The sequence below is a fragment of the Cephus cinctus genome, unplaced genomic scaffold (genome assembly GCF_000341935.2).
Source record: "Cephus cinctus unplaced genomic scaffold, Ccin1 Ccin1_scaffold0498, whole genome shotgun sequence".
Taxonomy (NCBI): Eukaryota; Metazoa; Arthropoda; class Insecta; order Hymenoptera; family Cephidae; genus Cephus; species Cephus cinctus.
The window spans coordinates 85,145-108,110 of record NW_014333168.1 but is presented as its reverse complement, the minus strand read 5'-3'; the positions used below and the strand labels follow the sequence as shown (position 1 = coordinate 108,110).

Below are 22,966 nucleotides of genomic sequence, written 5' to 3'. Positions count from 1 at the left end.
TTTTTTTTTTTTTTTTTTTTTTTTTTTTTCTTTCATTGAACACCAAAGACATCCGACACGCTTGCTCGTTGACGATGGCGTGTCGAAGCGATACGGTAATCGAATAAAAATCAAAGCGACTGTTACCTATCAAAAGATCCATCCGTGAAGAAGCCATTCTGGTCAACTGAGGTCGCAGGGACAGTTAGAAATCCTTCGGAAAGTCATCGGCCAATACCAATAGCGGAATTCTTCCCTTGGATCATAGCCAAGCGGGACGTCTATCTAACTGTCTTTAAAGCGCTTATCGTCACGGCGTGACACCGCGCGCAATTCAAATTTATGAAAAACTTCAAGACCACGTGGGAAACCCGTTTCCATACATAAATATCCTACATGTTGATCACGCGTCAATTCGCATTAAAGAGGCCGTCACGTCCTCCATTGTTCCGCTAGACGAAGAGTCCTATTACGTTACGCATTTGCTAACTAACGCTTCTGTATACCTGTTAGAAGGAACTGAATGGACCTTTACGATCCAGACCTTACAACCTCATTTAACCTTTCTCTTCGTGATTGACAAGAATTTTTCCATCGCTACGATGACTTTCGGGTGACTTTAATTGTCCCGGGTATCTTTTTCTATTGAGATACAAATGTCCTACAGGCTCCTGCCAAAACGTGACGAAATCGTATCGTATCGGTGACCACTCAAAGAAAGAAAGAAAAGGATAGAAAAAAGATAAGGAACAACAACGGACAAAAGAATCGTGATGCTGTGAAAATGACGCATTCGATTCATGATATAACTGTCTACAGTTTCCGTCACGATGTTCTTACCGGTCTGTTGAACCTGAGTCCAGGGTTTCTCTATACGTGATACAGGAATCTCCCAGGATGCTGCGATGCTTTGTTTCTTAGATGCTGTAAAGACGCGTGGACCATATATAATGTGTATATATATATATATGTTCAATGTATTTTGGAGTACCGTACGCGTTTGCGTCTTACATGTGAATTGGCCAGTATAACGGGTATCACATTAGCCGGAGGCTTATTTTGTTTTGGCATATTGGCAACCCTTGGTTATACAATATATATAACGTATTTGGTAATCACGTTGATTTTTCGTTTGACAGCTAGTAATCTGTTGCAAGTGACAATACCTTGATCTGACAGTGACAAGGGATTCGCCTGTAGTCTCGTTTAAAGAGTTCTGTACTCTATTGTTCTATAAATTATCTTAACGGTTCATTACGAGATTGAAGTTGCCTCGAGTAATAAATTCGACGTGAGTTTTTCACCTTCGAATTTTGGACGTAGGATTTTTGTTATCTCCTTCTCTTATTGCTTTGATTCAATTTTTTTTTTTTCATTTTTACAGGCTAATCAAGTTCGAGAATGAGAATTTGGACCGTGTGCTTCCTTGCACTGGCTATTGCCACTGCTGTGGAAAGTGGTAAGGCTTCTATTTTTGTATAATTTAAAAAATCTTATTTTGTTCGATAATTTTGTTTTTTCCAAAAAAAAAAAAAAGAATGTATTTGCCTCAAAACAGTTGGTTTTTTAAATATTTTTTCATTAGTTCTTCGCAATTCCCGACACCTTCAACCGCGAAGGTACTTTCAATTAAAAGATCTCACGATGTAACCCTTCTTCAAGGCGCAAGCAATACCAACCTGGAATCTTCCAATTACGGCGCGCCGATGTGCGGATCGCATGTGCACAATATAAGCCGCGTTTGCGAGCAACTATTTTTGTCGGTACGAAGGAATCTTCCTCGATGGTTGTGGTTGTCGTCAAACAGGTTTCCAAGGCGCTGCCATCGACCATATGTGCCTAGAAAAGTCCTTTTGCTAGTAAATAAATGAATAAACACAGCGAGAGACCAATCGTTAAAAAGATAAATCGCAATCCTGACAATTTTATCGATTGCTTGAAATTATTTTATCTAATTGGCACATTTAATTTATAATCGTTTCAGGTTCTCATAGACCGAGGAACCGTTACTCAAGACTTCGCATATTCAAAAAGGCTGAAATACCTTTTAAATGTGCCAAAGAAGGATATCATCCCGATCCTTACGACTGTCACGTCTACCATAGGTGCGTAGACTGGGGCAATGGCAGCCCAATGTCTGCGTTTAGATTTGAATGTGGCCCTGGGACCGTTTTCTCTAAGGATAAGGGCGACATCTGTACTCATCCTGGGGAGAGTGGACGTCCTGAATGCGGTGGATCTGAAAATGATATAGAATCTGATGGACAGGGTTGGCAACAACCTTCTACGACAGTTTCTTCTAGTACCACTGATGGTACAACGACTACGAGTACTACACAGGTTCCTAGTACTACAACGACGGAAGCTACGACAACGACGAGTACTACAACTCAGGCTACTACGACTACGAATGCTCCAACAACTACACAGTCGAGTACTTCTGGTGGAAGTAGTAGTAGACCGGAATGTATTCAGGAAGGATTTATGTTGGATCCTGAGGATTGTCAGAAGTTCTACAGATGTGTATCTGATCGTCCTGGCTCTTTTATAAGATATGAATTTACTTGTGGAGTTGGTACAGTTTGGGATCCAAAAATTGAGGGCTGCAACCATGCGTGGGCTGTTTCGAGAGATGACTGTAAGCAGAACCTTCAGGATCCCACCGCTGGCGGGGATAACGGAGAGTGGAATGGGGATACTGGGAGTAATGGAGGGCAGTGGAACGGGGATACAGGGGATAATAGTGGACAATGGAATGGTGATGTTGGCGATAATGGTAGTCCTGGACAACCTGGAGCGCCGGGAGATCCTAATGGGCAGCCAGGAGAACCAGGAGATCCTAATGGACAGCCAGGACAACCAGGAGATCCTAATGGCCAACCTGGGGAACCAGGAGATCCTAATGGGCAACCGGGAAGACCTGGAACTCCGGGGACACCAGGGACCCCTGGAATTCCAGGAAAGCCAGGGGCACCTGAAGGTCCAGCAACGCCAGGAACGCCCGGAACTCCAGGAACTCCAGGAACACCGGGAACACCAGGGACGCCTGCAACTCCGGGAACACCAGGAACACCTGCAATTCCGGGAACCCCTGGAACACCGGGAACTCCAGGGACGCCTGCAACTCCGGGAACTCCAGGAACACCAGGAACTCCGGGAAAACCAAGTACGCCTGGAACCCCTGGAACACCAGGAAAACCAGGAACACCTGCAACTCCAGGAACACCAGGGACGCCTGCAACTCCGGGAACACCAGGGACGTCTGCAACTCCGGGAACTCCAGGAACTCCAGGAAAACCAGGCACGCCTGGAACCCCTGGAACTCCAGGAATACTAGGAACGCCTGGAACACCAGGGGAACCAGGAACCCCTGGAACTCCGGGAACACCAGAAAAACCAGGTACGCCTGGAACTCCGGGAACACCAGGAACGCCTGCAACTCCAGGAACTCCAGGAACATCAGGAACTCCGGGAAAACCAGGTACACCTGGAACCCCGGGAAAACCTGGAACACCAGGGAAACCTGGAACGCCTGGAACTCCAGGAACACCAGGAAAACCAGGTACGCCTGGAACCCCGGGAACACCTGGAACTCCAGGAACATCAGGCAAACCAGGAACTCCTGGAACACCAGGAAAACCAGGTACGTCTGGAACTCCGGGAACACCAGGGACGCCTGCAACTCCAGGAACTCCAGGAACATCAGGAACTCCGGGAAAACCAGGTACGCCAGGAACCCCGGGAACACCTGGAACTCCAGGAACATCAGGCAAACCAGGAACTCCGGGATCACCAGGAAAACCAGGTACGCCTGGAACTCCGGGAACACCAGGGACGCCTGCAACTCCAGGAACTCCAGGAACATCAGGAACTCCGGGAAAACCAGGTACGCCAGGAACCCCGGGAACACCTGGAACTCCAGGAACATCAGGCAAACCAGGAACTCCTGGAACACCAGGAAAACCAGGTACGTCTGGAACTCCGGGAACACCAGGGACGCCTGCAACTCCAGGAACTCCAGGAACATCAGGAACTCCGGGAAAACCAGGTACGCCAGGAACCCCGGGAACACCTGGAACTCCAGGAACATCAGGCAAACCAGGAACTCCTGGAACACCAGGAAAACCAGGTACGTCTGGAACTCCGGGAACACCAGGGACGCCTGCAACTCCAGGAACTCCAGGAACATCAGGAACTCCGGGAAAACCAGGTACGCCAGGAACCCCGGGAACACCTGGAACTCCAGGAACATCAGGCAAACCAGGAACTCCTGGAACACCAGGAAAACCAGGTACGTCTGGAACTCCGGGAACACCAGGGACGCCTGCAACTCCAGGAACTCCAGGAACATCAGGAACTCCGGGAAAACCAGGTACGCCAGGAACCCCGGGAACACCTGGAACTCCAGGAACATCAGGCAAACCAGGAACTCCTGGAACACCAGGAAAACCAGGTACGTCTGGAACTCCGGGAACACCAGGGACGCCTGCAACTCCAGGAACTCCAGGAACATCAGGAACTCCGGGAAAACCAGGTACGCCAGGAACCCCGGGAACACCTGGAACTCCAGGAACATCAGGCAAACCAGGAACTCCTGGAACACCAGGAAAACCAGGTACGTCTGGAACTCCGGGAACACCAGGGACGCCTGCAACTCCAGGAACTCCAGGAACATCAGGAACTCCTGGAAAACCAGGTACGCCTGGAACCCCGGGAAAACCTGGAACACCAGGAAAACCTGGAACGCCTGGAACTCCGGGAACACCAGGAAAACCAGGTACGCCTGGAACTCCAGGAACTCCAGGAACATCAGGAACTCCTGGAAAACCAGGTACGCCTGGAACCCCGGGAAAACCTGGAACACCAGGAAAACCTGGAACGCCTGGAACTCCGGGAACACCAGGAAAACCAGGTACGCCTGGAACTCCAGGAACTCCAGGAACATCAGAAACTCCGGGAAAACCAGGTACGCCTGAAATCCCGGGAAAACCTGGAACACCAGGGACGCCTGCGACTCCGGGAACACCAGGAAAACCTGGAACGCCTGGAACTCCGGGAACCTCTGGAACACCGGGAAAACCAGGAACGCCTGGAATCCCTGGAACTCCGGGAAGACCAGACGTTTGTCACGAAGAAGGCTTTTTCCCGGATCCCGAAGATTGCCGCAAATTCTACCGATGCGTTGGTGATAATTCCCATTTCACTAAGTATGAATTCTCTTGTGGAACTGGCACTGTTTGGGATTCCAAAGCACAAGCATGTAATCACTATTACGCTGTTCCAACCTGTAACCCAGACAGCGGAGAATCAATAAATCCTGTTGTTGACGGATCAGATCCATCTCTCAACGAACTAGACACTGCAAATCCACCAGATTCAGGAAATCAACTAGGAACAACCACTACTACCGTAAGTTCTACAGCCACCGAACCTGCATTCACGTCTCCTCAACCAGAAGTTTCATCGCAATCTCCATCAGATGCAACCTCTCAGGAACCCGAGTCTTCAACAACACCAAGTACAGTTACTCAAGTCTCTTCAGTTTTACCATCATCCACCGTGGGATCGACACAATCATCCTCAACTTCATTAGAAACAAGTCAGCCCCCTGCAATTTCTTCAATACCACAAGTAGAGTCTAGCTCAGTACCGCCTTCAGGATCAACGCAACCTGGTCAATCTGGAAAATCTACTTGCACCGAAGAAGGTTTTTTCTCAAATCCTGACGACTGTAGAAAATTCTATCGATGCGTAAAGGAAAATTCAGCTTTTCAGAAGTATGATTTCACATGTGGTCCAGGAACTGCATGGGACCAGAGTATTCAGACTTGTAACTTCATTGCTCAAGTATCGTCATGCAATCCAGAATCCAATGAAATACCTGAAAATACAACACCGGGAAATAACGAAGTAGGAGCCACAAAACCCGCATCATCAACAACGAGACAAACATCACCATTTACACAACCTTCATCAATTCCTAGCTCTTCTGCAACAACTTCAGCCCCAGCAACTGAAAAACCCACACAAACCTCATTAGCATCATCTTCAACGGCCGCAGAGATCCAGACATCGCCATTAGATTCTAGTACTGAATCTTTTTCGTCGGAATCAAGTTCCTCATCATCAGAATCAACTTCTAGTTCTGAGACTTCCAGTTCCAGTTCTACCGAAGGAAGCGTGCCGCCCTGTGCAACTCCAAAACCAAATTCCACCATTGTCTGCAATGAGGAAGGTTACTATCCTAATCCGAATCAGTGTGATAAATTTTATCGCTGCGTAGATAATGGTAAAGGTTTCAATGTCTACCACTTCAATTGCGCACCAGGAACCATCTTTGATCCCAGCATAAATATATGTAATTATCCCGAATCAGTATATCCCCCTAGAGACTGTGCAGTAGCACAAAATACAACTGAAACACCAGAAAATTCTACACAAGCAACAACAACACAATCTGGTGGAAATAGTACACCGGTAGACGAATCGAGTTCTTCGACAGAAGGTACAACAACTGAATCAGAGCAATCCAGTACGACCGAAAGTTCAACAACAGCAAGTTCTGGGACGGCAGAACCAACTTCAACGACAACAGAATCCGGCAGTGAAACAACCACAGGAATATCTGCCGAAACAACCACAGGAATATCTGCCGAAACAACCGAAGCTACTACGCCACAAGTAGAAAGCACCACAGAGCAATACACGACGACCGTGGCCACTGATACAACAACAGAATCTCAAAAAGAAACCACAACAAACTCCCAGGAACAAATAACCACGACTACCATTGTTACAACAACGGAGTCTCAAGAAGAAACAACGACAAACTCTCAGGAACAGACAACAGAAGCAAACACAACAGAAGCTCAAGAGCAAACAACAGCGTCGATCACAACCGAAGTTTCGGAAGAAACAACAACGCAACCACCCGGGACTACAACAAGCTCAGCAACGACAGAATCTCAAGAGCAGACCACGACAGAGTCCCCGGAGTCTATAACCACTAGTCAGACAACGACAACAGAATCTGAAGAACAGAAAACAACAGAATCATCTACAACAACAGAATCATCTACAACAACAAAATCATCTACAACAACAGAATCACCTACAACAACAGAAGTAACAGAAACGACCACGGAATCACAAGAGCAAACAACCGAATCCACTACGACAGAATCTCAGGAAGTAACAACAACGGAATCCTCATCGTCAACAACCTCACCAGCGATCTCAACCCCATGTCCAATAGGAAATCTCACTGACGAGCAGATAGCTCTAGTCTGTCCCACTGGTTTCCGCCGTCATCCAAAGTACTGCAATCTCTTATATCAGTGCACAACGGCCAGTAACATGGAGATCAAGATCCTGATCCTGAGTTGTCCAGAGAATACAATCTTCGACGAGGAGAGGGTCCAGTGTCTACCTGAAAACGAAACCAATCAAATTTGTAAAGGAGTCAAGGCTGACGCTAGATTCTACAGAAGACTTCAAGACAATTCCATGCCACCAGTAAGTAATCGGTATAAAAAATTTTCCAATAACTCAACAACAATTATCAATTTTTTCTTTCTCATTTTTCAGATCAAGGTTCAAGGTAATACGCTCTGCCCGGCAGAAGGTCATTATCCTTACAGACAAGGATGCAGCAACGCCTTCTACAAATGTAAAAAGGATATCTACGGATCACTCGAAGGATACCTTTACAAGTGTCCCGCAGATTTCATATACTGGTCGGTGTCGCGTCGTTGTGAACGCGTCACGCGGTTACCCATGTGCTCGCATATGGCTTACAAGAATAAAAATTATACCTGGGAAACGCGCTGGGAGGTCCCTGTTGAGGATTACAACTTATCCGCCAGAATGCTTAACTTTTATTAATACGATCTGCATCGCCCAAAATCTCACGGTGCCGTAGAGTATTTTCGTTCTTCATCATTAAACGTTCTTCACAGCCACTTACACATAGAACGTATAAGCTTTATCAAAGGCGATCAACGCAATCGGCATCTTACAATTTGCCGGGCTACAAAGCCCGTTTATTGTCTCTAGTAATAGTACATTTTACAAGTATAATGGGAATCTCCGTACGATTTTTACGAGCTCCTAAGGGCAGACTCCGAATTAGCTATAGCATAGATTACGTACTGAGGTAACCTTGCCCTTTCCGTTTTATTTTATTCGCCTGATTTACATGACATGGGCTATTCAAACGAAAGGGTAGTTTTAGCATAGCATCGTGTAACAGGCATTAGCTAATTTCAAGTTTAACCCCTGGTCCGATCGACCGCTATATCGATCAGTAATGATATGGATTTTGCGTATATTTTTTTTTTATTTTGGACCTTACCGACTTTTATTACTGAGCTGTGAAAAATCGTATGCGACGTTCAGGGTTTTTTTTTGGTTGCGGGACTCTTATGCAATAGTGACTGTATTTTTTATTAATGCTATTATTAATATTAATGCGATGCGCCCATAATGATAATTATTATCTTGTGTTCTCGCATCATGTCGTATTTGCAACAAATCACGGCAATGAAATCAAAAGGCATTACTACTCTTTGTAGAAGACTTACTTGTCGCCTCTATTTACGTGTATATAATTATTTCTCTTCCATTTTGTCTTCATTTATGTTTTATCGTAAAAGAATTATTAGTCGCTTTTGTAACTCGAATGTGTGTTAGCCTCGTAGCGTGATTCTTGTGTGATACCTGAATATCTATGATATCTTTTGTGTGAGACTTTTTTTTTAATAAATAAAACAAATCAAAATGAATACGGATACTTTAAACTCCGATCCCAGGTCCGATCACAGGTAACCAATGGAATGGACGGTGGCGAGGGAAATTTTAAGCATCTGCAAACTTTGAATTTTTTTTGTTGATTTTTTTTTTGTGACAACGTAAAAAAACATGGGAAGAACACTCAGAGCTCGCACTTGTCTACTGTTTCTGTCGCAAACTCAGTTTTGTTGGTGATCAGATGAGATTGGCTCTCATTTAGAAACTCAAAAGTTTTCGATAAAAAAGAAGTCTTTTTTTTATTATCTGCAATACCTACTTTTGGAACGCTCTCTATATCAGCTTTAGTATTTAATTAATATCCACTTGATCGACGCGATTTTAATAAGATAAATGATAGTTCAATATCGATTTATTAATTAAAATCACTGTATTAAATTTGGATACTATTGTTTGCGGTATTTTCTTTTATTTCAAATGGGGCCGTGATAAATACGTTCCTGGAAAATGTAATTTCCGAAAATCCTCTTGGAGGCCTCTAACGGCACAGAAGATGCCTTTAAGCAGCTGAAGGATGATTTTTGAACGTATGTATATGTTGTTTGGGATTTTTTATGAAGCGACGTAGTAAATATAACACGAAAATCTTACTCGACGGCAATGGTGAGTGGGAGGGAAGATCATTATGACATCAAAGGATTGCAAACAAATTTTTTCATTTTTGATACACCCTGGTAGTACGCAATTTAGTATTTCATAATGTTTAGAACAATTTATAATACAGCTTGCTGTGATTTCACTTTAGGCAAACATTTTGCTTTACATTAACGCTTCGAGAAAGCTCGCTTTAAAACGTTTGTAAATTGGAATAAGACTGTTGACGGCTTTTTCAAGGATTTCCCAAGATAAGCTACTAGTGGAATGAAAGTGTTATACCAAGTTATGAATAGTTCTTATTCATCGATATAGTAGTCTTGACTACTAGTGACTTTTCTTGAAGACTGAAAAACGTAAATAATAAAGGCAAAATTAGTACCAGTAACTGTAAACTGTTGTCCCCTATGACCCTATGATGAAAAAGCTATGAAAGTACAGGAGTGCTGTGACTTCCTCTAACAAAAAGTATTGAAATCATATTATTAATGCCAAACACGTAGTTCATTACATACCTGCTTATTATATGATCTAGCACTAGCCCATCAATTTAATTGTATTTTCGAAATTTCCAATAACGTCTTCGCTACTCTTTTACAGAGATGAGTAGGGAGATGCTCAACGCTACGATTTTTGGCGATACCAAAAGCATGGCGCTAAATCGTATCGACGAGTTCGGGAGTAGGATTTTGTGATCATCACCTCCGTCGATAATGCACATCCCGTCGTATCCGAGCTGAACGTGATCACGAACGTGTAGCTTGGCCGGTAGAGGTTCTACGTAACTTACCACTGGTTCCCAGAGCAACCCCTAGAACGAGGACGTTCATCAGATATTGCCTAAATATTTTTTTTTGTAATGTTAAATTCGAGTACTCGATAAGATGTACTAAGACAAAAGCCAGGACCTCATACCTGCCTGCGTTAAGGAGTGCAGCGATGCGGTGCTAGCTTCCAGCATTATTTAACAATAGTTCCAAGCGGAACTATAGTCCCAACATTAAGTACTAGAGAGAACTATCTCGAAACTGTTTGGAACACAATCTGAAAACAACACTGAAAGCCAGCTCCTTATGCATACCTGCACTGAAGCGAATGGTGCGACTAGTAGCCTTAATAGGTATTTTACCGATGTTACGTAGCAGAACTATCGTTAAAACCTATCAGGAACTATAGAACTCCTCGAGAACTATTGAAAAAGCCTATTGTTGAATCATTTTTAAGAGATTTTGAAAAAGTGCGGTGCTGCAGCTGACACCCGTGTAGCGCCTCAATTTTTGGAAAATATTTAAGCTATTTCTGATGAACGGCCTCGTTCTATGGGTTGCTCTGGGAACCAGCGGTAAGTGCGTAGAACCTCTACCGACCAAGCTACACGTTTGTCATCACGTTCAGCTCGACTACGACGGAATATGCTGTATCGATAAAGGCGATGATCACAAAATCCTACTCCCGGACTCCCCGCTACAATTTAGCGCCATGTTTTTCGTATCGCCTAAAACCGTAGCGTTGAGCATCTCCCTACTCATTTCTGTATCTACTCAACTCTGGCTGACGTATCGTTCATGATTCATGTGACAATTGTCAAGTGTCATAGTGTAATTGACCCGAAGAAACAAGATTATAATTTTTGCTGAAAAACTAAAGCTTTCGGATCAATAGAATGTTCCGGAGCTTGGCTTACTTTTCTAAATTGCTCGGTAAGTTTTTTTTTTTTTTTTCCCCCTAAATAATGAGAGTTTACTGGTTCCTGTCGAGATACGCTTATCATAGTTAACATTATATTTTGCATTTAAACAGATAAAGCTACGAGTAACCTACGACTCGAGCCTGACTGGCCCACAATATTGCAAATTTGCGATGTCATTCGACAAGGCGATGTTCAGTAAGTGAACCTTGCATACTATAGGCGTTTCAGGCTAACCTGGAATAATCCTAGTCAGAAATTTCTAGTGTCAAAGCAATTGTTTTAGCCAGATACAAATTTTGAATGTTGTTTAAAAAATAAATTTCTGCAAGATCGGGTTGCAGATTGTTACTTTGCATTGGATTTGTAAACCACCTGACTGATCTTTAACAACTTATTTGTAAATTTAGGCCGAAACCTGCTCTCGCTGCTATAAAGAGAAAGCTGACAAATCCCAATCCACATATTGCATTTTTTAGTTTGTTGGTAAGTAAGTCACGGTAAGTCATGGTTGATGTTATACAGGAAAACCATGACTTAATGTGCATCTTTTATTTTAGGTATTAGAGTCCTGTGTAAAAAACTGTGGTAGCTTGATTCATGATGAAATCGGTACAAAGCAGTATATGGAGCAGCTCAGAGAGCTTGTAAAGACAACGCCACATGAGAACGTCAGGTTAAAGTTACTTGAATTGATTCAAGCTTGGACGTTTGCGTTTAGAAATAGTCCCAAATATAGAGCCGTTCAGGTGAGAATATTTGGTTTTTCTACCTCCCTTTTTGTACTTGTATCAGTGGTGTGTATCTCTTTCATATGATAACCACTTACCAATTCTATGACTCCTAACACATATCATTTATATTACATATTTAAAATACATTAGTATTCCGCATGAGCTCGTTGGGACCAGTTGAAATCGTTTTCTCTCTAAATAGTATTTCTCTATCAATAATATAAACTTTATAATTTCACAACAGGATACTATGAACGTTTTGAAAGCTGAAGGATACAAGTTTCCTACTCTCAAAGAAAGCGACGCAATGTTCAGTGCCGATACTGCTCCAGCATGGGCGGACGCAGATGTTTGTCATCGCTGCCGTGTAGCTTTCAGTATGGTGCAAAGGAAGCACCATTGTCGTGCCTGTGGCCAAGTTTTTTGTGGTCAATGCTCTAGCAAAATGTCTACTTTACCAAAATTTGGAATTGAGAAGGAAGTTCGCGTGTGCGAGGCTTGTTACGATCAAGTTAATAAGTGCGTATCAATTTATATTTATAGTCTCTTTTCAAGAAGAGTTCTAAATTTATAACTTTCATTTTTTTTCCCCCGTTCAGGCCAACCACTACTGCTCCTAAGGAAACCGATCTCCCTGCAGAATACTTGAACAGTTCTCTGGCACAACAGCAGCAGGTAAAAATTATATCCTTAAGACATAGGAGCAAAGAGTCACCCTAGCGGATTCATTGATTCGATTAGATTCATAATTCAATTAATAAACAAAGATGGCTTCTCTCACCATGCAGCTATAGTCAAACATTTCTAGAGATAATTTTTTTACTGGAGAAGTCTAGACTGATACAATGAGTACAAAGTTTAAAGCACTGATAGAAGGCATTGCTTAATGTATTCTTTCATCAAAATTAGTGATGAGCACTAGCAGACGCGTTTTGCTAAGCTTGTAAGCTCACTTGTCTTTTGATATTCCAGCTGTCAAATGATTGTCAGGCATCTTGAATTTTATAAATCGTTTAGCAACTAGCTGGAACCTCTAGTCCCGATTTTGTAAGGAAATTCCTGAATAATGAGTCGCCACAGAACAAGTATTCTAAGAAAATCGACCAAGTTCCTAAATCCTCGTTACCGTAGAAATACATTACTTGATGAACCCTATTACAACGTACGTAATAACCTCAAAGAGTTACTATTTGCTATTCCCGAAATTCACATTAGGTGCCGCCGCGCAAGACAGCAGAGGAACTCCAAGAAGAAGAGGAACTACAGCTAGCCTTGGCTTTGAGTCAGAGTGAAGCTGAACAGAAAGAGAAAGAAAAGAAACGTGCAACTAGTGCCCTAAAATCAAATCCCACTCCAGTTTCCAGAGCAGCTTATTCTCCACCATCATCACCGGTAAAAAAAAAAACCACTTAATAAATTTACCCAGATAAACTGTCAGTTCCACTAGAACTTTTGGATTGTTTGAAAATTCCTTCAGGGCCCCAGTCCATCGCGTGTTCAAGAAGAAGAAGAAGAAACCGATCCAGAACTTGCTAAATATTTGAATCGCAAATATTGGGAACAGAGACAAACTGCAATAGAGGAACATAGTTCCAGGGCGGACATAGCTAGTCCATCCGCACCCAACATTAGTAGTCCGATGCCCCAGAAGGTCATCGTGGCAAAGTCTCAAAATGAAGAAGTCGATACACAAATGGAGGAATTCGTTGGAGCACTGAGGTCTCAGGTTGAGATATTTGTGAACAGGATGAAGAGCAATTCATCTCGTGGCAGGTCCATTGCCAATGATAGTTCTGTACAAACTCTGTTTATGAATATCACAGCTATGCATTCAAGGTCCGTTCCTTATACAGAAACATATCAAACAAGTATGAAAGTAGATAGGATATATTGATTAGAGGTTGCTTATAGGTTGCTGAAACACATCCAAGAACAAGATGATAGTAGAGTTTACTATGAAGGACTTCAAGATAAATTGGCTCAGATGAAGGATGCACGAGCAGCATTGGATGCTCTTCGCGAAGAACATCGTGAAAAATTGCGCAGGCTAGCTGAAGAAGCCGAGAGACAACGACAGCTTCAAATGGCGCAGAAATTGGAAATTATGCGTAAAAAGAAACAGGAGTATTTGCAATATCAACGTCAGTTGGCTCTACAAAGGATCCAAGAACAGGAACGGGAAATGCAGATGAGACAGGAGCAACAGAAGCAGCAGTATATTATGGGTCAGTTTCTTTTAATTTATTAATCAATGTTGCAACTTGTTTCATTGAAGTACACGAATTTACTTTGTGCTGCTTTCTTTTTTTCTAACAGGTAACTACCAACAAGTGCCAGGATTTATGGGACCATCCGCTCAGGGTTCTCCAATACGTCATGGTCAGTATTCAGGACCCACGTCAAACTACAATCCGATGTCTCCAACGAATCAGGGAGTTTATATATATGGAGGCCAACCTGCCATGGGCCAATACCAGATGCCAGGTTATGGAATGCCATCGATGGGTCCTATGCCAGCTCATATGATGGGCGCAATGGGGAACCAAGAGCCCCAGGGGTCTGCTGATCCGTCTGTTCAAGGTCGAGAAAATCTCGGTCGTGTTTCGATATCAGGTCCAGGGATGGTAAGTAAATTTCGAAAATAAATTGGAAAAAATTATGTATCATAAAAGTAAAGAAACTTCTATGTCGAATAGATGACTCAGATTCCAGGACCTCCAATGCCGCAGATGCAACAGCCCAGTGGCCATAAAATCAATCAACAAGGTCCTGCCCATATGGTACCACCACAAGGACCCCCAGAGCACATGGGCGCTCCAGGTTCACAAGGTCCTCCAGGACCAATAGTACAACCATCAGGACAGTCGGTTCAAGTAGGACCACCTCAATCGGGCCCGGTTGGACAAATGGGTCCTGCATCGGTACAGATGATATCACAAGGCCCGCCGCAAGGTCCTCCAGGTCAGATGGGCCCACTGCAAGGTCCTGCAGGTCAGATGGGTCCACCGCAAGGTCCTCCAGGTCAGATGGGCCGACCGCAAGGTCCTCCAGGTCAGATGGGCCCACCGCAAGGTCCTCCAGGTCAGATGGGTCCACCACAAGGTCCTCCAGGTCAAATGGGTCCTCCGCAAGGTCCTCCAGGTCAAATGGGTCCACCGCAAGGTCCTCCAAGTCAAATGGGCCCATCTCAAGGTCCTTCTGGACCAATTGGTCCTCCACAAGGTCCACCAAGCCAGATCGGTGTTCCACCATCACATGGTCCCCCAAGTTCAATGGGACAACAAGGGCCAACATCTTTACCACAAGGAGCACCATTACAACAACCAGCCAGTACCAATCTTCCTCCTCATGGAACAGGAAGTATGCAATTACCATCTGGCCCTCCTGGTAGACCAATACAAGGCTCACAAGGTCATGGCTTACCTTCCATTCAAGGGACAGCGCAAATTAGTGCACCCAGTGGACCACCGATGCAGTTTCAACCAACATCTAGTCAGCCTGCATCAGTAAATGGTGTCCATACCAAGGAATCCAAACCTGACACGGCTGAGCTCATTTCTTTTGACTGAGGACATCGAAAACGAATCAGTTTAGAATCTTATTATAATCAGTTCATTTAAAGTGTCGCGGATGAGTTTAAATAGAAGAAAGGGTCGTCACTTAATCAATTGCCCAGGTAACATTACGCCTAACCTGAAAACGATTTTTTCTATCTTTACTCAAAACTCGTCTATTACGTATGTTATACTAAAAAAACTATCACAATCCCTCCGTAAAATATTGAGCGAATTAACACTGGGACTGTAATTGGAATCGCAAGGTTTTGCATATTTATTGGAAAGCACATATGATGTTCTTTCGGTTTTATTATTGTACATTTAAAACCGGAATAAAAAGTGCAATGCCGTGTTAAAAGACACTTTAAAAAGGGATTCGTCGATTAAAATCCTTGTTTAATGCTTAAAATGAGTAAAATGCTTAGCGTAGATAATTACGGAAGGGAAAAGTGTTCCATATTCATGTTTATTTGAATTAATTCATAACAATAATTGCTAATTATATACAAAAATTAATTACATAGTCAAAAAAAGCCTTGCTTTACGGGTGTACCGTTGCACTGTTCTTTTAGCTCATTTATAATTTAAAAAAAAACGCAGCAAGTGGCCTCGTCAGATGTCAATGATAGAAAATACGATTCGACCTAGCGCCCCACTATTAAATCATGATATTAATACAAATACATTAAACCAGTACTAGTTCTTCATCATTCTTCGAATCTTCATTGGTCAACAGAAGTGATCTCGTCTGATATGTTAAATGCGCGACACTTCCTTGTAGATTCTGACGACATAAAAGTGCGAAGTGAAAGAATAAAGAAAAATAATTCAATCACGGATCAGCATAATAACAAAACGAATAAAAGGAATTGCAAACGCAAGTCCCTAGATGCGTCTTTCTTTCTCTTTTTCTTCTCTCTTTGTTTTTATTATGTTCAGAGGATTAGCAAAACATCGTTCTTAGTTGATTTTTAGATGAAAAATCCATTTTCATCTGCATTGTTAGATTCCTATAGTTCGCCATATAATCAATGGTACAGCAATAGTGTTTCATATAAACATTCATGTTTCTGTATATCAGACTGTCTCAACCTGGCCCTTTCGTCGAGGTTTGAGATCCTGAACCTGGGGCGAGGTGAAGGACGTCTCCTCGGAACGTTTCTTAATGGCTAAAGCTAGCTCCCCGTTGCTCGAGGTACCCGAAACTGTACTGTCCTTCCTATCCGAACAGACTATAGACGGCAATCCTGACCCATTAGCCGCCAGAGACGCTTTCCTTAGTCTCATATCCTCCATAGGTATCTCCTCACTACGTGGCCTTGGCATTTTAGGAGAATTATCTCTGGATCTTAAACCGTTTTCACGTGCTCTTCCATTAGGACTACCGTCGGAGCGTCTACCATTGGGTGTTGTGCTCCCTGAAGAAGATCTAACAACCCCATCCTGTCGCAATTGTGCTGCGAAACCAGGGACCTTGTTCACAGTGAACATTGGTCTTGGTTGATCTTTTTTGTGACCTCGACCTGTTGCTCCTAAATTAACAGAATAAAATATACAATTGTTAACTCAATCAGGTGAATCATCAATCATTTAATCATCTTCTACTCACGTTCCGGCCGCATACTCATGAAAGCATAATTTGGAGGTGTAGAACAGTGTGGCATGCTCGTTGGAATATCTAATAACCTGGCAATCTGACTCATCTTTTTCTGTCTAGCCTTTATTCTGCCTTTTGTCAATCTGTAATGTTATTATCAATCAACATGACATGTCTACACTACATAATCTTTATAGAGAATAACGTATACCTCTGTTTGGCAGCCATGCATCGAATATGATCGTCGAAAATGAACTTGGCAGAAAGTAAAGGCACCCTATTGCTAGCGCTACTACTCAGTGGTTTATGAATTGTCAAATGGAGACACCTGGAGTCGTCCTTATCGCCGGCTACTTCAATATCCTGTAGGAATCCTACCAGCTTAGCTACGCCCCAGCCTAGCTTCTTCGTGTCCGGTTCTACCAAGATCAACTGCAACACGTCAATCACCAAGAAGCGACGAATCTTCTGACCATCTTTCCATACCACAGTGCAGGCTATGAGGTCACTGTTATCTAGGACAGAAAGAAGACACCGAGATATTAACTGTCTGAGTTTTCATATACGTAGAGAGTAGCAACGGATCCATTTAGGACGTCGCCAAGGAAGCGAAGACGTAGTGCGCAAGAGAAAGAATAGACAGATACATTTGCCATCGTAAATCCTCGTTGCTCTCCTTTCTTTTGCTCCCCAAATGAATCCAGTAAGACAGCTAGAAAGTAAATAACTTTTACTTAGGTCAAGAACGTTGTTGACCTCGATGCAGGTCGCTGGATTGGTCAAAGGTAACTGGGTCTCCACTTCCATATTAAGCGTTAGGGACAGTCTTCTTATTAGGAAGAAAACCCTTATTGCACGTCGAGCACGTTCCACCTGGTGTATCAATATATATTTACATATATATTTCTCAGTGCTTATTTATATAAAAGAAAATATTGTATTATTATTATACATTTACCTCGCCGCAGGGTAATCTTTTACTGAATTCAATTCCAGTCATCGGTGTACCAGTTGGTGGTAATAGTATGTTACTGTCCATCATTAACCATTCAACATTTAAAGGTCGTTTTTGAATCTCACTGTACTCGTCTTCGAACATGTCCAAAAAAATATCTTCACTCTAATAAAATATTTTATCAATCAATACACAATGCTCAATATCAGATCAAAACTATTACTGCTATCAATCAGTGCTTGGTAACCTTGTAAAAGTTTCTCAGCAAAGCAGTACTTTGTTCTTTTGCTGCTTCGATAGATGCCAAGTGTGTGTCGTGCAAAAGACTTCGTCCCTCTGACATTACCAATCGTGTCAGCAGCTTGATAGTCAGCTCGAGCGTAACCAGACGTACTTTAGCATCTGAGAGAAAGATTCTTATTCAATAACGAAGAGATAAGAATGAAATAATACACTTTGCATTAAAAGATCCATTGCCAAGATGAAAATATATAACTTCAAGAGCAACTTGACTCACTTGTTTGACAACTAAGGGTGATAATATGAATGAGTCTGTCAACTAGAGTCTCGTTGTACCAGTTTTTTGTCGGCACCTGTTGGGACGGCGACAGCACTAGGTCCAGCATTTCCGCATTCACGCTCTAAGGATATAAGATTTAAAATTAATGTTTTTTTAAAATAATTATAGTCCTTTCCACTGTTTACCTTATTGCTTGCGAGCGCATAGAGCAAACACAATCCAAATAATGCTGTATAATCATTTTCATTGCAATACAAAGAATTCAGAATTGTCTGAAGGAAAGGTTTGTTCGTTAAAGATTCCTGAATAGGATCATTCGGTAGTTGCTGAGGTGCCAATGGACTCTCTAGAGCCAACCTCTGTTCCTTCTCTTCATCGGTAACATTTAAATGTTTCATTTCCTCTACAGTTTCGTTAGGAATAGTAATTTCTAACTGATCAGGGTTCGATAAATTTTCAGGTGGAGCATCCAATATGGTAGTATCGAATGAAGTTCCTGGTTCATTCATTCCCCTCTCTCTTTGCTTCTTCGTCAAAGTGTTAACAGGAAGTTCGTCATTCTGCGATTGCCCCTCGCAAGATTCCTTCAGGTCGGCCTGGGACTCACTTAAATTTTCCAATGATTTTTCCAAACTCTCCTTGGGTGGTGCGAATGCAATTGCTTTGTTAGATGAAATCTCAGCATACTCCTCAAGAACTTTACTAGCGCCATCGCGGATAATGTCTAGGTCGGACTTGAGTATAATGGCAGCAAGAGTGCGAACCAAAGGACCATGAGATAAGATTAAAAACACTTGAGACAATAAAAACAGTGCTACCACTACACTGACGTGTTTCTTCTCATCCTGATAAAACGACAATTATTAAATAAAAATCAAATAATCCTCCATACGTATCACTAGGAACGTACCTGATTTTGGCACAAAACGTTTTTCTGTTTCATCAAGGAATAAACGTACAAGGGTACCAGAAGCTTGTGTAACAAGTGTTCGGTTAGAACCTTATTTAAGTCTGGTATATCCAGACAGAGAATGTCATTTAAATAATGTAAATGATCTAAGTGCTCCGCTACCAGATCAGAGAGTCTATTTTGACTCTGATGACTGAAAAAAAGTCATGTTTATTCTAGCCCATGATTTTCTACTTCTCAAATACTTTGACAGACATAAAATCTGAAGAAACTTACTCAGCATCATTACGAACGCATGTATCCAGTTCTATTATGTGATTTCCAATAAACCAAACTAGATTGCTAAAATATGGTGCTGCAGTTCGATCCCTGATGAATCCAAGCATAGATGCATCTTCAACACGGTAAACGTTTAACGTCAAAGTACGCACCGCGATGCGAACCATGCCCTCAGAGTGTTTAAAAAATTTTATCGCTTCGGTGTACAGAGGAAAGTCGTTTGTATGCTGTCAAGAATATTGTTTCATGAAATACCTTTTATTGTATGAGCAATCTTTTGGCTACTGTGTGCAATGTTTATGAAGCAGGTGTGATGAATTTTGGTAAGCACACGCTTGAGTCATGTTATTTTTAGACAAGTAACTGTGTTCTTCGAAAAATACAAAAATATGATGAAATTATTTTGCGAGTGATTAAGAGCATGTGCTATCTAAAGTGAAAATAATAGTTGGGGAGTGTCGTGTGTACCTCGTTTACCTCGTTATAGAAGAAATGAATTGTATGGGCGTTTAACTTTAGACTCAGAGTTTTAAGAAAGCTTATGTAGTACGCCATCACTTCTTCATCACTGAAGTCGAATTTGTGCACTATTATACTGTTTACATGATTGTTACTTAACAGATAATCTGAAAGAATATTCATTATAAATCATCTGTTTGGAATAAAATTTTAAGATTAATAGATCCAATTTCTTTGTGTCAGATAATTAACTTACATAAAGAAGTCTCGTTTCTTATATTTTCAAATAGGATATTGAGCGTCTGAAGTAGTTGAACACATACATAACTGCCACACTTTTGTTTCATTATTCGTAAGAAGAATGACAGCATATTCTTTTCCAGAAAAAAACTATAAATATAAACTATTGTAATACTTTCTCTAATTTATATATTTAGGAATGCTGTATTCACACTTACTCAAATACACTGCTGTCATTCTGGTCTCCCCAAATTAAAATTTCAGCTATCGAACGTAAAGTTTCAACAAGCAGTCCTCTATTATTCTCAGATACAGTGTGATTCTTGGATAGGACATTGTACAGGTATCTAAAAATGCAATATAATTTCTAATATGCCAAATAATCATATACATTAAATACATACTTAAGGTGTTCCAATGAATGAGGATTTTTGGGCTTCCAAAGCCCACCTCCGAACCAGCTTCTACTGCGAAACATCTTTTCCTTGAAGTCTCAGGGAGTGTCTCAAGTTGCATTCATGACTGTATAACACTTCATCACCACTTATAACTCAAACTCACAGCACCTAATAAGTGCACATTGCATTCTATTAATAACTTAAGTCCCTAATCTATCAAATTAACACCAGCCTTTGAATCAGGTCGAATATACTCATATGTAACTGAGGTTAGACTGTTTTTAACCATATAAATTTTTAGCCTGAAACCGTTCCCGTTATAACTTGATATTATTAATGGTATTTATTCTGTAGCACATTCCACGGGCTTTGCATAACGGAGTATCAAGAATATAATAAGAAAACGAACGAAAATTTTATACGACACAGATCAGTATTACTTTTCATCTGCCATGACTTTGTGAACTCTGAACGCGATCGTCTTTGCTGAATACACTATTTCTTGGCATTGATTTTTAATGAAACTAAATGTTTCGGGGTATTTATAATTCAAACAAAATTAATCATTCAATGCTTAGGTATAATCCTACTTTGTCCATCGCCTAATGAAATCAGACACTCTGTGAAACCAGCAGTTATTTTGACAAAAAGATGTCACGAGCTTAGTCACGGGTACCATTGTTGATTTAATAACTGGCAAAAACAGTTCTTTTTCTTTATCCGTTATATTATTGTTAAGGATATAATATTAAGATATTAAGATAATGCGGGTGCTAGAACTCTATAGTGGAATCGGTGGAATGCACTTTGCATTGGAAGGTAATATTTCATTTATCTATTGTTTACCATTAATGCTGATTATCAGTTCCGCGTATATGCGTATCACCATATGTGCGCACATTTATTATCAAGATTAAAAAAATTATTTATACTAAACCTGACCGGATTTCATCATGATTAATAAAAGAAAGCGCGTTGAATGTACTGAAAATCAGAATTGATTAAATACATATACTTGTCAGGTCATGTATTAGAATATAATATGCTCATTGAATACCATATGTGAAACATTATAATGTTTGCTTTACGTAATTTTGTATTTTTTAAATATATTTTTCAGAAAGTGGAGTCAAAGCTCAGGTTGTTGCTTCTGTTGATATAAATACAGTTGCCAATGAAGTCTATAAGTACAACTTTCCTCAAACTTTAAATATAAGCAGAAACATACAATCCTTTACAGTGGAGGAAATCGGAAGCATGAATATAGATACTATACTTATGAGTCCACCTTGTCAACCATTTACAAGAGTCGGTTTAAAAAAGGATATATTGGATAAGAGAACTGATTGTCTGTTGCATGTACTGGAATTCATACCCCATATACAGACTCTGAAATATGTTCTGTTAGAAAATGTGAAGGGCTTCGAGAATTCCCAAGCAAGAAATGAGCTTGTGGATTGTATGAGGAAATCCAACTTCGATTATAAGGAACTGATACTGAGTCCCTGCCAATTTGGAATACCTAACACGCGACATCGTTATTATATGATTGCTAAAAAGAAGGAACTTTGTTTGTGCTTTAAGGATCCAGATTTAATTCATTCCTTACCGACAGAAATTTTGCAGATTTTGTCTGAGAACTGTCATACTCAAGTAGCCAATTTACAACTTGCAGTGAATTGTAAAAATGGAAAAGAGCATTCTAAATTAAGTAATATAATAGAGAGAGATGCCGATGAGAAGTATTTAATATCCAGAAAATTGCTAGCTAAACATGCCAGAATATTTGATATAAGAACACCTGAATCTGAAGGTACCTGTTGTTTCACAAAAGCGTACAGCCATTATGTAGAAGGAACAGGTTCCATCTTTTGCCCTTTTAATGATAATCACCTTAGAAAAGTTTATGAAGAATCTAAAAACTATAAAAAAGATTGTCCAGATGGATTAGATAGCTTATGCAATTTACGTTTACGGTACTTTACACCTAAAGAAGTCTCTAGACTAATGTGCTTTCCTGAAACTTTTTTGTTCCCAGATAATATTACTGATAAACAGAGATACCGACTTTTAGGTAATTCAATAAACGTTTACGTTGTTAGTCAGCTGTTACTACTTTTGGTTCATGAAGCTATATGATTTATACTTATTCTTATATTATTTTTATTATGCTGAAAATAAAATTATTTTATTACAATTTATTCTTTCATTATTCAGTCCATAATATATCTTTGTATACAATATAATAG

General features: G+C 41.2%; 5 protein-coding genes across 16 annotated transcripts in view; 3 read left to right on the top strand and 2 right to left on the bottom strand.

Annotated features, from left to right (window-relative positions):
- The window catches only part of LOC107268228 (collagen alpha-2(XI) chain-like), a 13,842-nt gene extending 5,080 nt beyond the window's left edge, over positions 1 to 8,762 (top strand). The window contains exons 2-5 of one of the 2 annotated variants that reach the window (XM_025085537.1): positions 1,364 to 1,438; positions 1,964 to 3,172; positions 3,335 to 7,494; positions 7,567 to 8,762. In XM_025085537.1, the coding sequence (XP_024941305.1) occupies positions 1,381 to 1,438; positions 1,964 to 3,172; positions 3,335 to 7,494; positions 7,567 to 7,863 (5,724 nt within the window). In that variant the 5' untranslated portion in view covers positions 1,364 to 1,380 and the 3' untranslated portion in view covers positions 7,864 to 8,762. Of the gene's footprint in view, positions 1 to 1,363; positions 1,439 to 1,963; positions 7,495 to 7,566 lie in introns of both variants that reach the window. The other variant, XM_025085536.1, reaches the window with a different exon arrangement.
- LOC112494417 lies at positions 26 to 1,953 on the bottom strand. The gene is made up of 2 exons (XM_025085538.1): positions 1,659 to 1,953; positions 26 to 903 (listed from the first exon to the last, which is right to left on the bottom strand). Exons 1-2 carry the CDS (start codon positions 1,810 to 1,812, stop codon positions 641 to 643), a joined length of 417 nt encoding a protein of 138 aa, XP_024941306.1. The 5' UTR covers positions 1,813 to 1,953; the 3' UTR covers positions 26 to 640.
- A 2,023-nt stretch (positions 8,763 to 10,785) lies between the features above and the next one.
- Positions 10,786 to 16,240, top strand: LOC107268233 (hepatocyte growth factor-regulated tyrosine kinase substrate). Of its 6 annotated transcripts, none has more exons than XM_015740811.2 (12): positions 10,791 to 11,081; positions 11,182 to 11,266; positions 11,479 to 11,554; positions 11,629 to 11,817; positions 12,047 to 12,321; positions 12,402 to 12,477; positions 13,018 to 13,194; positions 13,280 to 13,638; positions 13,714 to 14,027; positions 14,119 to 14,426; positions 14,499 to 14,754; positions 14,845 to 16,240. In XM_015740811.2, the coding sequence occupies exons 1-12, from the start codon at positions 11,045 to 11,047 to the stop codon at positions 15,369 to 15,371; spliced, it is 2,679 nt and encodes an 892-aa protein (XP_015596297.1). In that variant the 5' UTR covers positions 10,791 to 11,044; the 3' UTR covers positions 15,372 to 16,240. The 6 variants fall into 6 exon arrangements, with proteins under 6 accessions (XP_015596295.1, XP_015596297.1, XP_015596296.1 ...); XM_015740810.2 differs by having other exon boundaries at positions 10,792 to 11,081; positions 14,499 to 15,162; positions 15,238 to 16,236; XM_015740809.2 differs by having other exon boundaries at positions 10,786 to 11,081; positions 14,508 to 16,240.
- LOC107268231 (protein CLEC16A homolog) lies at positions 15,807 to 21,497 on the bottom strand. 5 transcript variants are annotated; one of them, XM_015740803.2, is made up of 14 exons: positions 20,724 to 21,497; positions 20,538 to 20,666; positions 20,336 to 20,469; positions 20,089 to 20,246; positions 19,618 to 19,847; positions 19,342 to 19,534; positions 18,617 to 19,276; positions 18,429 to 18,552; positions 18,159 to 18,313; positions 17,915 to 18,076; positions 17,604 to 17,829; positions 17,168 to 17,471; positions 16,969 to 17,099; positions 15,807 to 16,891 (listed from the first exon to the last, which is right to left on the bottom strand). In XM_015740803.2, the coding sequence occupies exons 1-14, from the start codon at positions 20,795 to 20,797 to the stop codon at positions 16,437 to 16,439; spliced, it is 3,135 nt and encodes a 1,044-aa protein (XP_015596289.1). In that variant the 5' UTR covers positions 20,798 to 21,497; the 3' UTR covers positions 15,807 to 16,436. The 5 variants fall into 5 exon arrangements, with proteins under 5 accessions (XP_015596289.1, XP_015596290.1, XP_024941313.1 ...); XM_015740804.2 differs by having other exon boundaries at positions 20,098 to 20,246; XM_015740805.1 differs by having other exon boundaries at positions 16,437 to 16,891; positions 17,685 to 17,829; positions 20,724 to 20,797.
- LOC107268235 (tRNA (cytosine(38)-C(5))-methyltransferase) lies at positions 21,192 to 22,914 on the top strand. Of its 2 annotated transcripts, none has more exons than XM_015740815.1 (2): positions 21,192 to 21,536; positions 21,838 to 22,914. In XM_015740815.1, the coding sequence occupies exons 1-2, from the start codon at positions 21,482 to 21,484 to the stop codon at positions 22,854 to 22,856; spliced, it is 1,074 nt and encodes a 357-aa protein (XP_015596301.1). In that variant the 5' UTR covers positions 21,192 to 21,481; the 3' UTR covers positions 22,857 to 22,914. The 2 variants fall into 2 exon arrangements, with proteins under 2 accessions (XP_015596301.1, XP_015596302.1); XM_015740816.2 differs by lacking the exon at positions 21,192 to 21,536 and adding an exon at positions 21,548 to 21,739.
- Positions 22,915 to 22,966: the final 52 nt, after the last annotated feature.

Excerpts from the sequence above, each read along its gene's own strand:
- LOC112494417 (XM_025085538.1), bottom strand. The coding sequence starts at position 1,812 with ATGGTCGATGGCAGCGCCTTGGAAACCTGTTTGACGACAACCACAACC. Across the intron at positions 904-1,658 it reads CCGTAATTGGAAGATTCCAG|CATCTAAGAAACAAAGCATC; the intron begins GTTGGTATTGCT and ends GCGTCTTTACAG.
- LOC107268233 (XM_015740808.2), top strand. The coding sequence starts at position 11,045 with ATGTTCCGGAGCTTGGCTTACTTTTCTAAATTGCTCG. Across the intron at positions 11,555-11,628 it reads TTGCATTTTTTAGTTTGTTG|GTATTAGAGTCCTGTGTAAA; the intron begins GTAAGTAAGTCA and ends CTTTTATTTTAG. Across the intron at positions 13,195-13,279 it reads ATTCTCCACCATCATCACCG|GGCCCCAGTCCATCGCGTGT; the intron begins GTAAAAAAAAAA and ends AAATTCCTTCAG.
- LOC107268231 (XM_015740803.2), bottom strand. The coding sequence starts at position 20,797 with ATGTTTCGCAGTAGAAGCTGGTTCGGAGGTGGGCTTTGGAAGCCCAAA. Across the intron at positions 18,077-18,158 it reads TGCTGAGAAACTTTTACAAG|AGTGAAGATATTTTTTTGGA; the intron begins GTTACCAAGCAC and ends ATATTTTATTAG. Across the intron at positions 16,892-16,968 it reads CATGAGTATGCGGCCGGAAC|GAGCAACAGGTCGAGGTCAC; the intron begins GTGAGTAGAAGA and ends CTGTTAATTTAG.
- LOC107268235 (XM_015740815.1), top strand. The coding sequence starts at position 21,482 with ATGCGGGTGCTAGAACTCTATAGTGGAATCGGTGGAATGCACTTTGCA. Across the intron at positions 21,537-21,837 it reads AATGCACTTTGCATTGGAAG|AAAGTGGAGTCAAAGCTCAG; the intron begins GTAATATTTCAT and ends TATATTTTTCAG.